We start from the raw sequence: 21,227 nt of genomic DNA on the forward strand, positions 1-21,227 counted from the left end.
CTCCTGAGTCTCTACTTCTAATGGTGTTGACCCCTCTACTTCCTGAGTCTCCACTTATAATGGTGTTGACCCCTCTACCTCCTGAGTCTCTACTTCTAATGGTGTTGACCCCTCTACCTCCTGAGTCTCTACTTCTAATGGTGTTGACCCCTCTACTTCCTGAGTCTCCACTTATAATGGTGTTGACCCCTCTACCTCCTGAGTCTCTACTTCTAATGGTGTTGACCCCTCTACTTCCTGAGTCTCCACTTATAATGGTGTTGACCCCTCTACCTCCTGAGTCTCTACTTCTAATGGTGTTGACCCCTCTACCTCCTGAGTCTCTACTTCTAATGGTGTTGACCCCTCTACCTCCTGAGTCTCTACTTCTAATGGTGTTGACCCCTCTACTTCCTGAGTCTCCACTTATAATGGTGTTGACCCCTCTACCTCCTGAGTCTCTACTTCTAATGGTGTTGACCCCTCTACCTCCTGAGTCTCTACTTCTAATGGTGTTGACCCCTCTACCTCCTGAGTCTCTACTTCTAATGGTGTTGACCCCTCTACCTCCTGAGTCTCTACTTCTAATGGTGTTGACCCCTCTACCTCCTGAGTCTCCACTTATAATGGTGTTGACCCCTCTACCTCACCTCCCAGTAGCTCAGGGTCTGCTGCTGAGAGATAAATAAACACATTGTGTGAAATGTTGCAAAATAGACAGAAAGATGGAAGGGGACCAAACTAAAAACCATTATTTAGTTGGAGAAAGATAAGCCCCGGCATAGCAATGTCGGAAAGCCACCCACAGTGATTCTAATAGATTTTTAACATTAACATTTTGACCATTTTGAGAGTATAAATATATTTACATAAATGAATAAATTAATTGAATAATGTTTACCCTCAGTCAATAGTGACCTGATGCAAATGCAATTTCATAACAGAAATAGACTGTTGACGCAAGGGAAACATGTATTATTGTTTATTAACAGGAAAACTATATAAATAAACAATAAACAAGTGTACATTTTTCCCTTGCGAGAAATGTATTATTGTTTATTAACAGGAAAACACTGTAAATAAACAATAAACAAGTGTACATTTTTCCCTTGCGAGAAATGTATTATGGTTTATTAACAGGAAAACACTGTAAATAAACAATAAACAAGCGTACATTTTTTTCCTTGTCAACAGTCTATTCCTGTTATGAATTTTCATTTGCATCAGGTCACTATTGACTTGTTGCATCGGGCTGAGAAACAACCAATTCATGACTTTCACTCAAATCCTGCATTTGTATCAATAGAGGTTCTGCACTAAAGTTTAAATGAATCAAAGTGAAGGCATACTGCAGGTAAAGGGTCATACTGCAGGTAAAGGGTCATACTGTAGGTAAATTGTCATACTGCAGGTAAAGGGTCATACTGTAGGTAAAGGGTCATACTGTAGGTAAAGGTCATACTGTAGGTAAAGGGTCATACTGTAGGTAAAGGGTCATACTGTAGGTATAGGCTCATACTGCAGGTAAAGGGTCATACTGTAGGTAAAGGGTCATACTGTAAGTAAAGGTCATACTGCAGGTAAAGGGTCATACTGCAGGTAAAGGGTCATACTGTAGGTAAAGGGTCATACTGTAGGTAAAGGGTCATACTGCAGGTAAAGGGTCATACTGTAGGTAAAGGGTCATACTGTAGGTAAAGGTCATACTGTAGGTAAAGGGTCATACTTTCAGGTAAAGGGTCATACTGCAGGTAAAGGGTCATACTGTAAGTATAGGGTCATACTTTAGGTAAAGGGTCATACTGTAGGTAAAGGGTCATACTGTAGGTAAAGGTCATACTGTAGGTAAAGGTCATACTGCAGGTAAAGGGTCATACTGTAGGTAAAGGTCATACTGTAGGTAAAGGGTCATACTGTAGGTAAAGGGTCATACTTTCAGGTAAAGGGTCATACTGCAGGTAAAGGTCATACTGTAGGTAAAGGGTCATACTGTAGGTAAAGGGTCATACTGTAGGTAAAGGTCATACTGCAGGTAAAGGTCATACTGTAGGTAAAGGGTCATACTGTAGGTAAAGGGTCATACTGCAGGTAAAGGGTCATACTGTAGGTAAAGGGTCATACTGCAGGTAAAGGGTCATACTGTAGGTAAAGGGTCATACTGTAGGTAAAGGTCATACTGTAGGTAAAGGGTCATACTGTAGGTAAAGGGTCATACTGTAGGTAAAGGGTCATACTGTAAGTAAAGGGTCATACTGCAGGTAAAGGGTCATACTGTAGGTAAAGGGTCATTAGGTAAAGGGTCATACTGTAGGTAAAGGGTCATACTGTAGGTAAAGGGTCATACTGCAGGTAAAGGGTCATACTGTAGGTAAAGGGTCATACTGTAGGTAAAGGGTCATACTGTAGGTAAAGGGTCATACTGTAGGTAAAGGTCATACTGTAGGTAAAGGGTCATACTGCAGGTAAAGGTCATACTGTAGGTAAAGGGTCATACTGTAGGTAAAGGGTCATACTGCAGGTAAAGGGTCATACTGTAGGTAAAGGGTCATACTGTAGGTAAAGGGTCATACTGTAGGTAAAGGTCATACTGCAGGTAAAGGGTCATACTGCAGGTAAAGGGTCATACTGTAGGTAAAGGGTCATACTGTAGGTAAAGGGTCATACTGCAGGTAAAGGGTCATACTGTAGGTAAAGGGTCATACTGTAGGTAAAGGGTCATACTGTAGGTAAAGGGTCATACTGCAGGTAAAGGGTCATACTGCAGGTAAAGGGTCATACTGTAGGTAAAGGGTCATACTGTAAGTAAAGGGTCATACTGTAGGTAAAGGTCATACTGTAGGTAAAGGGTCATACTGTAGGTAAAGGGTCATACTGTAGGTAAAGGTCATACTGTAGGTAAGGGTCATACTGTAGGTAAAGGTCATACTGTAGGTAAAGGGTCATACTGCAGGTAAAGGGTCATACTGTAGGTAAAGGGTCATACTGTAGGTAAAGGGTCATACTGCAGGTAATATGGTCATAATTTGGCAGGAGGTTAGGAAGTGCAGCTAAGTTTCCACCTCATTTTGTAGGCAGTGTGCACATAGCCTGTCTTCTCTTGAGAGCCAGGTCTGCCTTCGGCTGCCTTTCTCAATAGCAAGACTATGCTCACTGAGTCTGTACATAGTCAAAGATTTCCTTAATTTTGGGTCAGTCACGGTGGTCAGGTATTCTTCCTGACACGTGTGCTCCCTCTCCGGCCTCTAGGTCACCAGGCTGCTGGTTATGGCGCACACCTGCCACCATCGTTACGCGCACGTCATCAGACTCACCTGGACTCCATCACCTCCCTGATTCTCTTCCCTATATATGTCACTCCCTTTGGTTCCTTCCCCAGGTGTTATTGTTTCTGTTCCTGTGTCATGTCTGTGCTTTGTTTGTGTATTTAGTTGCATTTATTTATTAAAACACTCACTCCCTGAACTTGCTTCCTGACTCTCAGCGTACTCGTTACACGTCCACTGTGTACTCTCTGTTTAGGCCATGATAGCTTTCTAGTTTGCTCTGTTTTTTTGGTAAATTCTTTCCAATGTGTTGTAATTATCTTTTAGTTTTCTCATGATTTGGTTGGGTCTAATTGTGTTGCTGTCCTGGGGCTCTGTGGGGTCTGTTTGTGTTTGGTGTTCTACGTTGTATATGGAGGATATTTTTGCAGAATTCTGCATGCAGAGTCTCAATTTGGTGTTTGTCCCATTTTGTGAATTCTTGGTTGGTGAGCGGACCCCAGACCTCACAACCATAAAGGGCAATGGGTTCTATAACTGATTCAAGTATTTTTAGCCAGATCCTAATTGGTATGTTGAATGATATGTTCCTTTTGATGGCATAGAAGGCCCTTCTTGCCTTGTCTCTCAGATCGTTCACAGCTTTGTGGAAGTTACCTGTGGCGCTGATGTTTAGGTCGAGGTATGTATAGTTTGTTGTGTGCTCTAGGGCAACGGTGTCTAGATGGAATTTGTATTTGTGGTCCTGGCGACTGGACCTTTTTTGGAACACCATTATTTTTGTCTTACTGTCAGGGCCCAGGTCTGACAGAATCTGTGCAGAAGATCTAGGTGCTGCTGTAGGCCCTCCTTGGTTGGTGACAGAAGCACCAGATCATCAGCAAACAGTAGACATTTGACTTCAGATTCTAGTAGGGTGAGGCCGGGTGCTGCAGACTGTTCTAGTGTCCTCGCCAATTGGTAATATATATGTTGAAGAGGGTGGGGCTTAAGCTGCATGCCTGTCTTACCCCCCGGGCCCTGTGGAAAGAAATGTTTGTTTTTTGCCAATTTTAACCGCGCACTTGTTTGTGTACATGGATTTTATAATGTCGGATGTTTTTCCCCCACACCACTTTCCATCAATTTGTACAACCCTCATGCCAAATTGTGTCAAGCTTTTTTGAAATCAACAAAGTATGAGAGAACTTTGCATGTTTGTTTGTCAATTAGGGTGTGCAGGCTGAATACATGGGCTGTCGTATGGTAATTTGGTAAAAAGCCCATTTGACATTTGCTCAGTACATTGTTTTTGCTGAGGAAATGTATGAGTCTGCTGTTAATGATAATGCAGAGGATTTTCCCAAGGATGCTGTTGACGTATATCCCACGGCAGTTATTGGGGTCAAATTTGTCTCCACTTTTGTGGATGGGGGTGAGCAGGTTCCAAATATTGGGGGAGATACCAGAGCTGAGGATGATGTTAAAGAGTTTAATAATAGCCAAATTGAGTTTGTGGTCTGTATATTTCATTTCATTTAGGATACCATCAACCCCACAGGCCTTGTCGGGTTGGAGGGTTTGTATTTTGTCCTGTAGTTCATTCAATGTAAATGTAATTCTCTCTCTCTCGCCCCCCCCCAGGTTCATTGCTGTGTCAATCCCTCTGAACTACAACAGGAAGCACGTTGACCAGCGTCAGATCATCCTGCTGTCAGGCACCTGGCTCATAGCCCTGGCCGTGGCCTCCCCAGTCATGTTGGGTATCAACAACATCCCACACCGAGATACCACCGAGTGTAAACTGGAAGATGACAACTACGTAGTGTACTCCTCTGTCTGCTCCTTCTTCATCCCCTGCCCCATCATGCTCCTCCTCTACTTCGGCATGTTCCAGGGCCTGAAGAGGTGGGAGGAGGCGCGCAAGGCCAAGCTGAGGAACAGCATCCAGACATGTAGGAAGCTTCAGCATGCAGCCGCAGCCGCCGCCATGCCAACCTCAGGGACCATCCCCGGGCCTCTGCCCATGCCCCTGCCCAGGATCATCGAGAGGGACCTGGCTCAGGCCCGGCTGGGGCTGGAGGATACCGATGACTATCTGCAGCCGGACTGCCCCCCGTTCCCCTCGGCGTACAGGGAGCGGATCAGCTCCGTGCCGTCTATCTCCTACCAGCAGCAGCCGCCGCAGAAGAGGAAGCGAGCCAAGATCAACGGCAGGGAGAGGAAGGCCATGAGGGTTCTTCCTGTTGTGGTGGGTAAGTGCCACAGATTAAAGTTACAGACTTGTCAAAAACTCACAAAGGCTCCTCTGACTTGTCAAAACTAATAAGTTCCCCTCAAACCTGTCAAAAACTTACAAAGGTTTTCTTCAAACTTCAAGTCTTAGAGTATGAGTCAGAATCAAGTTCCAAGTCTTTGTGACTGACTCAAGTCCCCATCTCTGCTTCCTCCCTTTCTCTTTTCTACTGAGGGCTCATAGGGTAGGTTCTGACTGGTCGTGATCAGACCTGGGTCAAATACATGTTTTGGGCACATACTGTATAAACCCCTTATGGCCGACCTCAAAGCGCACGTTGCTTTCCCCAAAGGCTTTAAAAAAATATATATATTATTTAAAATATATAATTAAAACACACATTGGGAGCCCTAAAAGCTAGACTAGACAGTCACTCTCAGATAGTACTGGGAACTGGTTCTCCAGTTATAATGACAGGCTACATTTATAAAAGGATGAAAGTATTGTGTTTCCAGCTTCTGATTCACTGACCTGCTTAATGGATGATAATGTTTATCAAACCAGGACCTGGAAATTGATAGAAATGTTAAATCATGAGATGAAGTGATGAAAAGGATAAAATACCCAGCAGGCCAAGCTGATTGAAATGATGTCATTATGTTATTTTAACCAATTTGGCCCACTGGGAGAGTGTTGTGTTTTCAGGCCTCTCTGGAGTCACACTGACCTGGAAATTGATTAAGGAGTCCTAACGGTCTAGATGGAAATGATGCAGTGATAAACCGAGGGGGAATTCTCTAGCTCCCATTTCTGAAGTTATACACTTTTGGCCACAGCATCATCGTTCATGAATAATTTGAGGTGGTTGAGTCATTTTCTCAGTGTCAGGCTGATGAGGTGCGTTTTTTATGAAACATGCATTATGTTTGAGTGGTGGATGCTGGTGGCACATCCTTCATCTTCATCGGTGAGAGAAAATAAAATCCTTCTATAAAAAGGTGCTGTGTCCTGCGGTACTCTCATGGCTTCCTGATCTGTCATAATGAACTGGTTCACACTTTAAAAAGGCTTTCAAAAGAGGTTATTTGGCTGTCCTAGTAGGAGAACCCTTTTGAAGAACTTTTTGGGGTTCTGGGTAGAACCCTCTGTGGAAAGGGTTCTACGTAGAACCCAAAGGGTTCTGCTTGGAAAAGGACAACCCAATAACCCTTTTAGGTAGAACTGTAAGTGTGGTGTGCCTACTGCCATGAGATACTTTTATATTTAAATGATTAATGGGAGAAACAACCTTTCTAAAGTACAATGATGAGAGTGCTACAGTGTTGACAGCAGATACACAGCTTGTTAGGAAAATACAGAATGCTACAGTGTTGACAGCAGATACACAGCTTGTTAGGAAAATACAGAATGCTACAGTGTTGACAGCAGATACACAGCTTGTTAGGAAAATACAGAATGCTACAGTGTTGACAGCAGATACACAGCTTGTTAGGAAAATACAGAATGCTACAATGTTGACAGCAGATACACAGCTTGTTAGGAAAATACAGAATGCTACAGTGTTGACAGCGAATACACAGCTTGTTAGGAAAATACAGAATGCTACAATGTTGACAGCAGATACACAGCTTGTTAGGAAAATACAGAGTGCTACAGTGTTGACAGCGAATACACAGCTTGTTAGGAAAATACAGAATGCTACAATGTTGACAGCAGATACACAGCTTGTTAGGAAAATACAGAGTGCTACAGTGTTGACAGCGAATACACAGCTTGTTAGGAAAATACAGAATGCTACAATGTTGACAGCAGATACACAGCTTGTTAGGAAAATACAGAGTGCTACAGTGTTGACAGCAGATACACAGCTTGTTAGGAAAATACAGAGTGCTACAGTGTTGACAGCAGATACACAGCTTGTTATGAAAATACAGGATTGGGGACAGCAGATGCAAAATTATTATGCACTTATTATCAATAATGAAAAGTTAATGATAAGTGATGATAAGCAACTACATGTTGTCGGCAAGCAACACAACTAAATGGTTAAAAACATTTACTAATCAAATCATACCAAAGGTCATCAAACCCAGCCAATAGCTAATATACCTTGGAGGCTGTATTTACTAAACCCAAATTATTAGGAAAGCCCGTGGATATCAGTAGCATCTTATCGGAGAAACTAATAACGAGGAACTACACTTTATCATGTAGGGTCCTGTAGACATCCCTGTGGTGCAGCCAGGCAACATAACTAAGGTAAAGGTCTGTAGTCATCAGATGCTAGATCTAACAGAAGGTCTGTAGTCATCAGATGCTAGGTCTAACAGAAGGTCTGTAGACAGAAGGTCTGTAGTCATCAGATGCTAGGTCTGACAGAAGGTCTGTAGTCATCAGATGCTAGGTCTGACAGAAGGTCTGTAGTCATCAGATGCTAGATCTAACAGAAGGTCTGTAGTCATCAGATGCTAGATCTAACAGAAGGTCTGTAGACAGAAGGTCTGTAGTCATCAGATGCTAGGTCTGACAGAAGGTCTGTAGTCATCAGATGCTAGGTCTGACAGAAGGTCTGTAGTCATCAGATGCTAGCTCTGACAGAAGGTCTGTAGTCATCAGATGCTCGGTCTGACAGAAGGTCTGTTAGACAGAAGGTCTGTAGTCATCAGATGCTAGCTCTGACAGAAGGTCTGTAGTCATCAGATGCTAGGTCTAACAGAAGGTCTGTAGTCATCAGATGCTAGGTCTGACAGAAGGTCTGTAGTCATCAGATGCTAGATCTAACAGAAGGTCTGTAGACAGAAGGTCTGTAGTCATCAGATGCTAGGTCTAACAGAAGGTCTGTAGACAGAAGGTCTGTAGTCATCAGATGCTTGGTCTGACAGAAGGTCTGTTAGACAGAAGGTCTGTAGTCATCAGATGCTAGCTCTGACAGAAGGTCTGTAGTCATCAGATGCTCGGTCTGACAGAAGGTCTGTTAGACAGAAGGTCTGTAGTCATCAGATGCTAGCTCTGACAGAAGGTCTGTAGTCATCAGATGCTAGGTCTAACAGAAGGTCTGTAGTCATCAGATGCTAGGTCTGACAGAAGGTCTGTAGTCATCAGATGCTAGGTCTGACAGAAGGTCTGTAGTCGTCAGACACTAGGTCTGACAGAAGGTCTGTTAGACAGAAGGTCTGTAGTCATCAGATGCTAGGTCTAACAGAAGGTCTGTAGTCATCAGACGCTAGGTCTGACAGAAGGTCTGTAGTCATCAGATGCTAGCTCTGACAGAAGGTCTGTAGTCATCGGATGCTCGGTCTGACAGAAGGTCTGTAGTCATCAGATGCTAGGTCTGACAGAAGGTCTGTAGTCATCAGATGCTAGCTCTGACAGAAGGTCTGTAGTCATCAGATGCTCGGTCTGACAGAAGGTCTGTTAGACAGAAGGTCTGTAGTCATCAGATGCTAGCTCTGACAGAAGGTCTGTAGTCATCAGATGCTAGGTCTAACAGAAGGTCTGTAGTCATCAGATGCTAGGTCTGACAGAAGGTCTGTAGTCATCAGATGCTAGATCTAACAGAAGGTCTGTAGACAGAAGGTCTGTAGTCATCAGATGCTAGGTCTAACAGAAGGTCTGTAGACAGAAGGTCTGTAGTCATCAGATGCTTGGTCTGACAGAAGGTCTGTTAGACAGAAGGTCTGTAGTCATCAGATGCTAGCTCTGACAGAAGGTCTGTAGTCATCAGATGCTCGGTCTGACAGAAGGTCTGTTAGACAGAAGGTCTGTAGTCATCAGATGCTAGGTCTGACAGAAGGTCTGTAGTCATCAGATGCTAGGTCTAACAGAAGGTCTGTAGTCATCAGATGCTAGGTCTGACAGAAGGTCTGTAGTCATCAGATGCTAGGTCTGACAGAAGGTCTGTAGTCGTCAGACACTAGGTCTGACAGAAGGTCTGTTAGACAGAAGGTCTGTAGTCATCAGATGCTAGGTCTAACAGAAGGTCTGTAGTCATCAGACGCTAGGTCTGACAGAAGGTCTGTAGTCATCAGATGCTAGGTCTGACAGAAGGTCTGTTAGACAGAAGGTCTGTAGTCATCAGATGCTAGGTCTGACAGAAGGTCTGTAGTCATCAGATGCTCGGTCTGACAGAAGGTCTGTTAGACAGAAGGTCTGTAGTTGTCAGACACTAGGTCTAACAGAAGGTCTGTTAGACAGAAGGTCTGTAGTCGTCAGACACTAGGTCTGACAGAAGGTCTGTTAGACAGAAGGTCTGTAGTCGCCAGACACTAGGTCTGACAGAAGGTCTGTTAGACAGAAGGTCTGTAGTCATCAGATGCTAGGTTTGACAGAAGGTCTGTAGTCATCAGATGCTAGATCTAACAGAAGGTCTGTAGACAGAAGGTCTGTAGTCATCAGATGCTAGGTCTGACAGAAGGTCTGTAGTCGCTAGATGCTAGGTCTAACAGAAGGTCTGTAGTCGCTAGATGCTAGGTCTGACAGAAGGTCTGTAGTCGTCAGACACTAGGTCTGACAGAAGGTCTGTTAGACAGAAGGTCTGTTAGACAGAAGGTCTGTAGTCATCAGATGCTAGGTCTGACAGAAGGTCTGTAGTCATCAGATGCTAGGTCTGACAGAAGGTCTGTAGACAGAAGGTCTGTAGTCATCAGATGCTAGGTCTGACAGAAGGTCTGTAGTCATCAGATGCTAGGTCTGACAGAAGGTCTGTTAGACAGAAGTTCTGTAGTCGCCAGACACTAGGTCTGACAGAAGGTCTGTTAGACAGAAGGTCTGTTAGACAGAAGGTCTGTAGTCATCAGACGCTAGGTCTGACAGAAGGTCTGTAGTCATCAGATGCTAGATCTAACAGAAGGTCTGTTAGACAGAAGGTCTGTAGTTGCTAGATGCTAGGTTTGACAGAAGGTCTGTAGTCATCAGATGCTAGATCTAACAGAAGGTCTGTAGACAGAAGGTCTGTAGTCATCAGATGCTAGGTCTGACAGAAGGTCTGTAGTCATCAGATGCTAGGTCTGACAGAAAGTCTGTAGTCGCTATATGCTAGGTCTAACAGAAGGTCTGTAGTCGCTAGATGCTAGGTCTAACAGAAGATCTGTAGTCGTCAGACACTAGGTCTGACAGAAGATCTGTTAGACAGAAGGTCTGTTAGACAGAAGGTCTGTAGTCATCAGACGCTAGGTCTGACAGAAGGTCTGTTAGACAGAAGGTCTGTAGTCATCAGATGCTTGGTCTGACAGAAGGTCTGTAGACAGAAGGTCTGTAGTCATCAGATGCTAGGTCTAACAGAAGGTCTGTAGTCATCAGACGCCAGGTCTAACAGAAGGTCTGTAGTCGTCAGACGCCAGGTCTAACAGAAGGTCTGTAGTCGAGACATCTCAGACGCCAGGTCTAACAGAAGGTCTGTAGTCGTCAGACGCTAGGTCTAACAGAAGGTCTGTTGAGAAGTAGTCATCAGATGCTAGGTCTGACAGAAGGTCTGTAGTCATCAGATGCTAGATCTGACAGAAGGTCTGTAGACAGAAGGTCTGTAGTCATCAGATGCTAGGTCTGACAGAAGGTCTGTAGTCATCAGATGCTAGGTCTGACAGAAGGTCTGTAGTCGTCAGACGCCAGGTCTAACAGAAGGTCTGTAGTCGTCAGACGCCAGGTCTAACAGAAGGTCTGTAGTCGTCAGACGCCAGGTCTAACAGAAGGTCTGTAGTCATCAGACACCAGGTCTAACAGAAGGTCTGTAGTCGTCAGACGCCAGGTCTAACAGAAGGTCTGTAGTCGTCAGACACCAGGTCTAACAGAAGGTCTGTAGTCGTCAGACGCCAGGTCTAACAGAAGGTCTGTAGTCGTCAGACGCCAGGTCTAACAGAAGGTCTGTAGTCGTCAGACGCCAGGTCTAACAGAAGGTCTGTAGTCGTCAGACGCCAGGTCTAACAGAAGGTCTGTAGTCGTCAGACGCCAGGTCTAACAGAAGGTCTGTAGTCGTCAGACGCCAGGTCTAACAGAAGGTCTGTAGTCGTCAGACGCCAGGTCTAACAGAAGGTCTGTAGTCGTCAGACGCCAGGTCTAACAGAAGGTCTGTAGTCGTCAGACACCAGGTCTAACAGAAGGTCTGTAGTCGTCAGACACCAGGTCTAACAGAAGGTCTGTAGTTGTCAGACACCAGGTCTAACAGAAGGTCTGTAGTCCTATTAGAAGTGTGACTTTAGTCTGCCGTGTTCTCTACCTGACTAAGTTTAGCTTAAAGCCTTCAATCCAATCATTATGTACCACTTTGGATCGTCTTACCCCTACAACACACATGACCACAGGTTTAAGTATAGAGATGCCTACTGATTCGTTCACGGCTTCAACTAATGAGCAGAAAGAGATGGAAGTGTTGAGGAGAGTTAAATGTCTTCATTAGTCTCCAGTTACACAGCCAGACTGACTGATGTTCCTCTGTCTTTGGTCATCTATGTGGGAGACCATGTGGGTGGTGACTCATTACACAGATAGTCATTTCATACTACCATGCCCAATCCAAACATAATGTGGATATTTTCAGCAAAGTTCCAGAAACTTTGATTGTGATATGCGTAATCAGGTCAGCTGTGTACAGCTTGGTTTGGTTCAGCAGTGTGAAAAGCCCATCTGCGTTTCTAGCAAACAAACAGAGTTTAAAGTAAGAAAAAAAAGGATCGCTGCTGTTCACAGATCAGGGATTTTTTTTCAGCTGACTTTGAATTGAAGTTGATCTTTAATTTGATCATGTCCCAGGACAGGAAGCAGTTGGTAACACTCAGAGCGTCACATCAATTAGTACTAGCAGGAAACCCAGTTAATCACGCAGGGCCCGCTGCTGTGGACACCACAGGCTGTCCCTCATAACACCAGGCAGACAGTGAGGGTGGTTCATGTTGAAGACAACACAGACCAACACCACTGTCGGCCGTCTCCACTCAGTAGATCACCGGCTGGGGGGCGATGAACGGTGACGATTCAACATGTCAAATAGTTGGGAAATGAACAGAAAATGTGGCTGTTCTGTGGTCAGAGATGAGGCTGTGCACAGCCAACGTTGGTGTTGGTCTTGTTCTTTACATTGAGGGTAGATATTAAGATGTCACTGAGGGTAGTGATTCCGACACGGGAAGTTGGGAGCATAAGAGGGGAAAGGAAGGAGAAGCGTTTAGCTTATACTCAACAGACAGACAGACAGACAGACAGACAGACAGACAGACAGACAGACAGACAGACAGACAGACAGACAGACAGACAGACAGACAGACAGACAGACAGACAGACAGACAGACAGACAGACACATCTATTTTTCCTCTTTGGCAACAACACTTATTCTATGAAAGGGTTAAATAACAGACAATTTTCTGTTTCCAATTTGTAAAAAGCATTTGTTGACTGTAATGGTTCTCCACATTCGTCAAATGAAATACGCTCTTGGAGGTGAGCTAAATTAAGTTTTCTGGACCAATGTTGATACTTTGATTGCTTTATGGGGAAGCTCAATAAGGAAGCTCAATGGAGGAGCACACAATCATATTTAAATTTCTTCCAGGGGTGCTCCAGATTAGTTAGGGACTGGCAAGCAGGGTTCAAATTACCCAGTGGAAATTGGAAACATTTATGAAGGTTAATCTAACTGACATTTTGGGACGTTCTAGGGGGGTGCTCATAATCTCTAGGGGGTGCCCAACATATCTTGGGGGGGCCTGACATCAAAGTGTTTGACTTGTGGGGGGGGGGGGGGTCCACATCGATATTAAAATGATCACCCCTCTAACGACAACCACATTTATGCATGCAGATGAAGACAGGCTGTCTCTTAAGAGTAAAGTCTCTCCGCCTCCCAGAGAGTTGAGGTATAAATTCAGCCTCTCGTCCAATGAACACCCAACAAATTAATCACACGACGCACGGAGACACATGGAGACACTCCAGACAAATGGCTTCTATCTACTGTCAGTTGTTTCTATCTGCCTTCTATCTACTGTCAGTTGCCCCTTGATTAAGTGTCTGTCCAGGGAAGCTCTGATTCACAGCTGTAGGTGGTTGGTTGGTCTTGATTAAGTGTCTGTCCAGGGAAGCTCTGATTCACAGCTGTAGGTGGTTGGTTGGTCTTGATTAAGTGTCTGTCCAGGGAAGCTCTGATTCACAGCTGTAGGTGGTTGGTTGGTCTTGATTAAGTGTCTGTCCAGGGAAGCTCTGATTCACAGCTGTAGGTGGTTGGTTGGTCTTGATTAAGTGTCTGTCCAGGGAAGCTCTGATTCACAGCTGTAGGTGGTTGGTTGGTCTTGATTAAGTGTCTGTCCAGGGAAGCTCTGATTCACAGCTGTAGGTGGTTGGTTGGTCTTGATTAAGTGTCTGTCCAGGGAAGCTCTGATTCACAGCTGTAGGTGGTTGGTTGGTCTTGATTAAGTGTCTGTCCAGGGAAGCTCTGATTCACAGCTGTAGGTGGTTGGTTGGTCTTGATTAAGTGTCTGTCCAGGGAAGCTCTGATTCACAGCTGTAGAGGGAAACTAAGCTTATTAGGTTGCAGTGTCAGTTCCAGAGGGAGGAAGAGCTTCCCTGTTCAGGAGCTGGTACTACCTAGGCTGTATCCCAAATGGCAGCCTATTCAGTGCACTACTTTTGTCCAGAGGTTTATGACGGCTCTAGTCAAAAGTAGTGCACTAGATAGGGAATAGGGTACAGTTTAGGACTTAACTCTAATCTGTATCGCTACTCCACCCCGACCTCCAAGCGCTTGACTGAGTATTTATAGCAATCCCATCAACATTCCTGCATTATTCATCTCACCAGAGAGGCAGGCAGGTTTCTAATCTACAAGGACATCAGCCATGCTGTTAATTTATCTCACTCTTATCGCATATTGTAAACGCTTTTTTGGAGGGATTCGGCCCAAATGGCACCCTATTCCCTACATAGCGCACTACTTTTGACCAGGAATAGGGTGCTATTTGGGATTCCCCCGAGGTAATGTTGACAGGGTCTGGGCAGTGTAAATGAGTGTTACCCAGCCGCTGAGGTGTCGTTGTGAATTGATTGCGTGTGAAATAGTTTGGGATGCTAACCCTGTGGCAACATTAAATGATCAACCGCTATACACTCACTGGTTGGAAAAGAATATTAACATTTATTTTCCACAGAATGAGTTCTCTCTCTCTCTCATTAGTGTGTGTCGGTCTTTGTAAACTGTCAACATGCCACTATATAAAATGGAGTGTTTGCTGCTTCAGGGGCAAAAAGAGAATATAAGCTAATTGTAAAAAATGTGTGAAGGTTAAACTGCTGGTTAATGTTCCTAGAGTTAAGACTCCATGAAATAGCAATAAGACTGACATGGTAGATTGGCTGTGCTTTACCAATCAGATCAAATGGGGCTGGCAGCGCTACAGTAAAGTCTGGTGGCTGGAGGGAGATTTTACACCACTTTGATTCAGCTTCTGCTTGGTCTTGGTAACAACGGTTATAAAGGGATACAGTATGTAGATAAAGACCTACAGTATGTAGATAAAGGGCTACAGTATGTAGATAAAGACCTACAGTATGTAGATAAAGGGATACAGTATTTAGATAAAGGGTTACAGTATGTAGATAAAGACCTACAGTATGTAGATAAAGACCTACAGTATGTAGATAAAGACCTACAGTATGTAGATAAAGACCTACAGTATGTAGATAAAGGGATACAGTATGTAGATAAAGGGTTACAGTATGTAGATAAAGACCTACAGTATGTAGATAAAGGGTTACAGTATGTAGATAAAGACCTACAGTATGTAGATAAAGGGATACAGTATGTAGATAAAGACCTACAGTATGTAGATAAAGGGCTACAGTATGTAGATAAAGACCTACAGTATGTAGATAAAGGGATACAGTATTTAGATAAAGGGTTACAGTATGTAGATAAAGACCTACAGTATGTAGATAAAGGGATACAGTATATAGATAAAGACCTACAGTATGTAGATAAAGACCTACAGTATGTAGATAAAGACCTACAGTATGTAGATAAAGACCTACAGTATGTAGATAAAGGGTTACAGTATGTAGATAAAGACCTACAGTATGTAGATAAAGACTACAGTATGTAGATAAAGACCTACAGTATGTAGATAAAGACCTACAGTATGTAGATAAAGACCTACAGTATGTAGATAAAGACCTACAGTATGTAGATAAAGACCTACAGTATGTAGATAAAGGGTTACAGTATGTAGATAAAGGGATACAGTATGTAGATAAAGACCTACAGTATGAAGATAAAGACCTACAGTATGTAGCTAAAGACCTACAGTATGTAGATAAAGACCTACAGTATGTAGATAAAGGGTTACAGTATGTAGATAAAGGGTTACAGTATGTAGATAAAGGACTACAGTATGTAGATAAAGACCTACAGTATGTAGATAAAGACCTACAGTATGTAGATAAAGACCTACAGTATGTAGATAAAGACCTACAGTATGTAGATAAAGACCTACAGTATGTAGATAAAGACCTACAGTATGTAGATAAAGGGCTACAGTATGTAGATAAAGGGTTACAGTATGTAGATAAAGACCTACAGTATGTAGATAAAGACCTACAGTATGTAGATAAAGACCTACAGTATGTAGATAAAGACCTACAGTATGTAGATAAAGACCTACAGTATGTAGATAAAGACCTACAGTATGAAAATAAAGACCTACAGTATGTAGATAAAGAACTACAGTATGTAGATAAAGACCTACAGTATGTAGATAAAGGGTTACAGTATGTAGATAAAGGGTTACAGTATGTAGATAAAAGGTTACAGTATGTAGATAAAGACCTACAGTATGTACATAAAGACCTACAGTATGTAGATAAAGGGTTACAGTATGTAGATAAAGACCTACAGTATGTAGATAAAGACCTACAGTATGTAGATAAAGGGTTACAGTATGTAGATAAAGGACTACAGTATGTAGAAAAATACCTACAGTATGTAGATGAAGACCTACAGTATGTAGATAAAGACCTACAGTATGTAGATAAAGACCTACAGTATGTAGATAAAGACCTACAGTATGTAGATAAAGGGTTACAGTATGTAGATAAAGACCTACAGTATGTAAATATAAAGGGTTATAAAGGGTTACAGTATGTAGATAAAGACCTACAGTAGGTAGATAAAGACCTACAGTATGTAGATAAAGACCTACAGTATGTAGATAAAGACCTACAGTATGAATATAAAGACCTACAGTATGTAGATAAAGACCTACAGTATGTAGATAAAGACCTACAGTATGTAGATAAAGACCTACAGTATGAAGATTAAGACCTACAGTATGTAGATAAAGACCTACAGTATGTAGATAAAGAACTACAGTATGTAGATAAAGAACTACAGTATGTAGATAAAGACCTACAGTATGTAGATAAAGGGTTACAGTATGTAGATAAAGGGTTACAGTATGTAGATAAAGGGTTACAGTATGTAGATAAAGGGTTACAGTATGTAGATAAAGACCTACAGTATGTACATAAAGACCTACAGTATGTAGATAAAGGGCTACAGTAGGTAGATAAAGACCTACAGTATGTAGATAAAGACATACAGTATGTAGATAAAGACCTACAGTATGTAGATAAAGGGATACAGTATGTAGATAAAGACCTACAGTATGTAGATAAAGACCTACAGTATGTAGATAAAGACCTACAGTATGTAGATAAAGGGATACAGTATGTAGATAAAGACCTACAGTATGTAGATAAAGACCTACAGTATGTAGATAAAGACCTACAGTATGTAGATAACGGGTTACAGTATGTAGATAAAGGGCTACAGTTGGTAGATAAAGACCTACAGTATGTAGATAAAGACCTACAGTATGTAGATAAAGGGTTACAGTATGTAGATAAAGACCTACAGTATGTAGATAAAGACCTACAGTATGTAAATATAAAGGGTTACAGTATGTAGATAAAGGGTTACAGTATGTAGATAAAGGGCTACAGTAGATAGATAAAGGGCTACAGTAGGTAGATAAAGACCTACAGTATGTAGATAAAGGCCTACAGTATGTAGATAAAGACCTACAGTATGTAGATAAAGACCTACAGTATGTAGATAAAGGGTTACAGTATGTAGATAAAGGGTTACAGTATGTAGATAAAGACGTACAGTATGTACATAAAGACCTACAGTATGTAGATAAAGACCTACAGTATGTAGATAAAGGGCTACAGTTTGTAGATAAAGACCTACAGTCTGTAGATAAAGACCTACAGTATGTAGATAAAGAGCTACAGTATGTAGATAAAGGGACCTACAGTATGTAGATAAAGGGACCTACAGTATGTAGATAAAGACCTACAGTATGTAGATAAAGGACTACAGTATGTAGATAAAGACCTACAGTATGAAGATAAAGACCTACAGTATGTAGATAAAGAGCTACAGTATGTAGATAAAGACCTACAGTATGTAGATAAAGGATACAGTATGTAGATAAAGACCTACAGTATGTAGATAAAGGGTTACAGTATGTAGATAAAGGGATACAGTATGTAGATAAAGACCTACAGTATGTAGATAAAGACCTACAGTATGTAGATAAAGACCTACAGTATGTAGATAAAGAACTACAGTATGTAGATAAAGACCTACAGTATGTAGATAAAGGGTTACAGTATGTAGATAAAGGGTTACAGTATGTAGATAAAGGGATACAGTATGTAGATAAAGACCTACAGTATGTAGATAAAGACCTAGAGTATGTAGATAAAGGGATACAGTATGTAGATAAAGACCTACAGTATGTAGATAAAGACCTACAGTATGTAGATAAAGGGTTACAGTATGTAGATAAAGACCTACAGTATGTAGATAAAGGGTTACAGTATGCTGATAAAGACCTACAGTATGTAGATAAAGACCTACAGTATGTAGATAAAGACCTACAGTATGTAGATAAAGGGATACAGTATGTAGATAAAGACCTACAGTATGTAGATAAAGACCAACAGTATGTAGATAAAGACCTACAGTATGTAGATAAAGGGTTACAGTATGTAGATAAAGACCTACAGTATGTAGATAAAGACCTACAATATGTAAATAAAGGGCTACAGTATGTAGATAAAGGCTACAGTAGGTCGCCTTTTAGTAGATATAAGTTGATTGATTCATAATTGATGGGATATTTTCCAGATTCTCAATGCGTTTACATAGTAAGGAGGTAAAGTCACCATCTAATCAATCAGTCATCCGTGAATCAATTAATGGATCCATTTATCAGAACAGTCCCCTAACCTCTCCTCCTCCTCCTCCTCCTCCTCTTCCCCTCAGGCTGCTTCCTGTTCTGCTGGACCCCGTTCTTCGTCGTCCACACCACACGGGCCCTGTGTGCTACCTGCTACATCCCACAGGCCCTGATAAGCACCGTCACCTGGCTGGGCTACGTCAACAGCGCCCTCAACCCCATTATCTACACGGTCTTCAACACAGAGTTCAGGAAGTTCTTCAAGAAGTCCCTCCACTCATTCAGCTGCTGCTGACATCAGCCCCAGACCAGAGGGACAATGGTAGCTCTAACTGTACTCTCACAGAAGGCGTATACTACTGCACAGGCATGTCAAGGGCCAGGGTCAATTCCAGTCAATTCAGAAGGTACACAAAAAATGTCCAATTATCGTCAATGCTTTTCACTGAGGAAAATGTGCAATTGGATTTTGGTTTGACTTTCTTAAATTGTCTGGGGATGGCCCAGGGCTAAATCTGTATGTTTAGCTCTGTGGTGGCTAACCCTCCTCCTGGACAGCTACTTAGTGAGCAGGTTTTTGCTACAACCACAACCCTACCCTAAACAAATGACCTTGATTAACTGATTTAACAGGGATGGAGTAAAAGCCAGCACACCCTGTAGGAGGTTACAAGGGCAGGACTATGTTTTAATGGAACCTTTATTTAACTAGGCAAGTCAGTTAAGATCAAATTCTTATTTACAATGACGGCCTAGGAACAGTGGGTTCAGGGGCAGAATGACATATTTTTACCTCGTCAGCTCTGGGATTCGATCCAGCAACCTTTAGGTTACTGACCCAACGCTCTAACCACTAGGCTACCTGCCGCCTCAACCCCATAGTCATGCCGCTGAGATATGAGTATGAGTGTTTATCTGGTGGGTGGGGCATTAGTTTGCACATTTGAGACCATACCAATTGTTCTAAAGTGACATCTCTAACCATCCTGGACACCGGGCGATGCCAGACGAGCATGCCCAGTATTCCTTAATATTGTTTATTACAGGTGTGGTATGAGGTTTAACATAAGCATTATAACAGTATTACCATAGTGTTATTACAGCCCTGTGAATACACCTTTAATCTGAAGTTATTTATCTTAAGACAGCATTATGAAGAACAGAAGCTAATCAATGAATGCATTCATACAGTATGTATAATACTAAAGCTATAGCCTGTAACCTCATATACAAATCCATTCAAATGTTGTTGTTTTTTAAGTTTGTTGTAATATTGTTTTGCCATTTTACTGAAGCCAATACTTTGACTGTATCTGCCTGTAACAGCAGTCTGTTTGTCGGGTCATTGACAGTGCCTACTGTTTACCATATCCACGTTTTATGTGGTAAGCTTTCCAATAAAAAAGACACCTCTTTGTAAAGCAATGACCTGTTCTCATCAGTATCAGCAATAACACCAGTATTTCAGTTAAAACTCCTTGTAAAGCAATGACCTGTTCTCATCAGTATCAGCAATAACACCAGTATTTCAGTTAAAACTCCTTGTAAAGCAATGACCTGTTCTCATCAGTATCAGCAATAACACCAGTATTTCAGCTAAAACTCCTTGTAAAGCAATGACCTGTTCTCATCAGTATCAGCAATAACACCAGTATTTCAGCTAAAACTCCTTGTAAAGCAATGACCTGTTCTCATCAGTATCAGCAATAACACCAGAATTTCAGCGAAAACTCCTTGTAAAGCAATGACCTGTTCTCATCAGTATCAGCAATAACACCAGTATTTCAGCTAAAACTCCTTGTAAAGCAATGACCTGTTCTCATCAGTATCAGCAATAACACCAGTATTTCAGCTAAAACTCCTTGTAAAGCAATGACCTGTTCTCATCAGTATCAGCAATAACACCAGTATTTCAGCTAAAACTCCTTGTAAAGCAATGACCTGTTCTCATCAGTATCAGCAATAACACCAGTATTTCAGCGAAAACTCCTTGCAGAAACAACAACTTGGGCGGTCGATTATACATATGCACACAAAAAAAGAACTAGGTCTATATATCAGCTTTCCCAGCTAAATAAACTATCTAGCAAAACTTGGCAGAATGTATTTTAAATAGAAATGACTTTCAGTCAGTCAGACAAAGTGGCTGAGGAAAATGAGGAGAATTCTAAAGTGCCTTTTCTCCCAGTTCTGTGGCTAGTAGTTCAGAGAGCAATTTAAACACTCAGGCAGAGAGACAGAGAGGTGGAAACGAGGACAGATGAAACCATGAGAAACTCTGGGAACATCAGAGATCCAGCTGCAGTTGGTGACATGTTTTACTGAGAGAGAAGAGGGAGAGAGAGAGATAATTGAATTGAGAGAGATAGCATATGTGACCATTTTGATGACGTACATAGTGCAAGAGAGAGACGTGATGACACACTATCACGATCGTCACCCAGCACCACCAGCCACCTAGCCATGCTGAGTGGTTTGGAGGCTCTCTCTTCTCTCTCATGTACGTTCAAACTGGATCATTTCCTGGATATGATTCAATCAGA

At 42.2% G+C, this 21,227-nt stretch overlaps 1 protein-coding gene across 2 annotated transcripts in view; it reads left to right on the forward strand.

The window, feature by feature from the left end:
- The window catches only part of LOC106595330 (D(4) dopamine receptor), a 26,633-nt gene extending 6,528 nt beyond the window's left edge, over positions 1 to 20,105 (forward strand). Inside the window, exons 3-4 of one of the 2 annotated variants that reach the window (XM_045708950.1) lie at positions 4,866 to 5,476; positions 18,771 to 20,105. In XM_045708950.1, coding sequence (XP_045564906.1) covers positions 4,866 to 5,476; positions 18,771 to 18,979 — 820 coding nt within the window. In that variant the 3' untranslated portion in view covers positions 18,980 to 20,105. The remainder of the gene's footprint in view (positions 1 to 4,865; positions 5,477 to 18,770) is intronic. The other variant, XM_045708951.1, reaches the window with a different exon arrangement.
- The last annotated feature ends 1,122 nt before the right edge of the window (positions 20,106 to 21,227 follow it).

This window comes from Salmo salar, chromosome ssa26 (genome assembly GCF_905237065.1).
Source record: "Salmo salar chromosome ssa26, Ssal_v3.1, whole genome shotgun sequence".
NCBI lineage: Eukaryota > Metazoa > Chordata > Actinopteri > Salmoniformes > Salmonidae > Salmo > Salmo salar.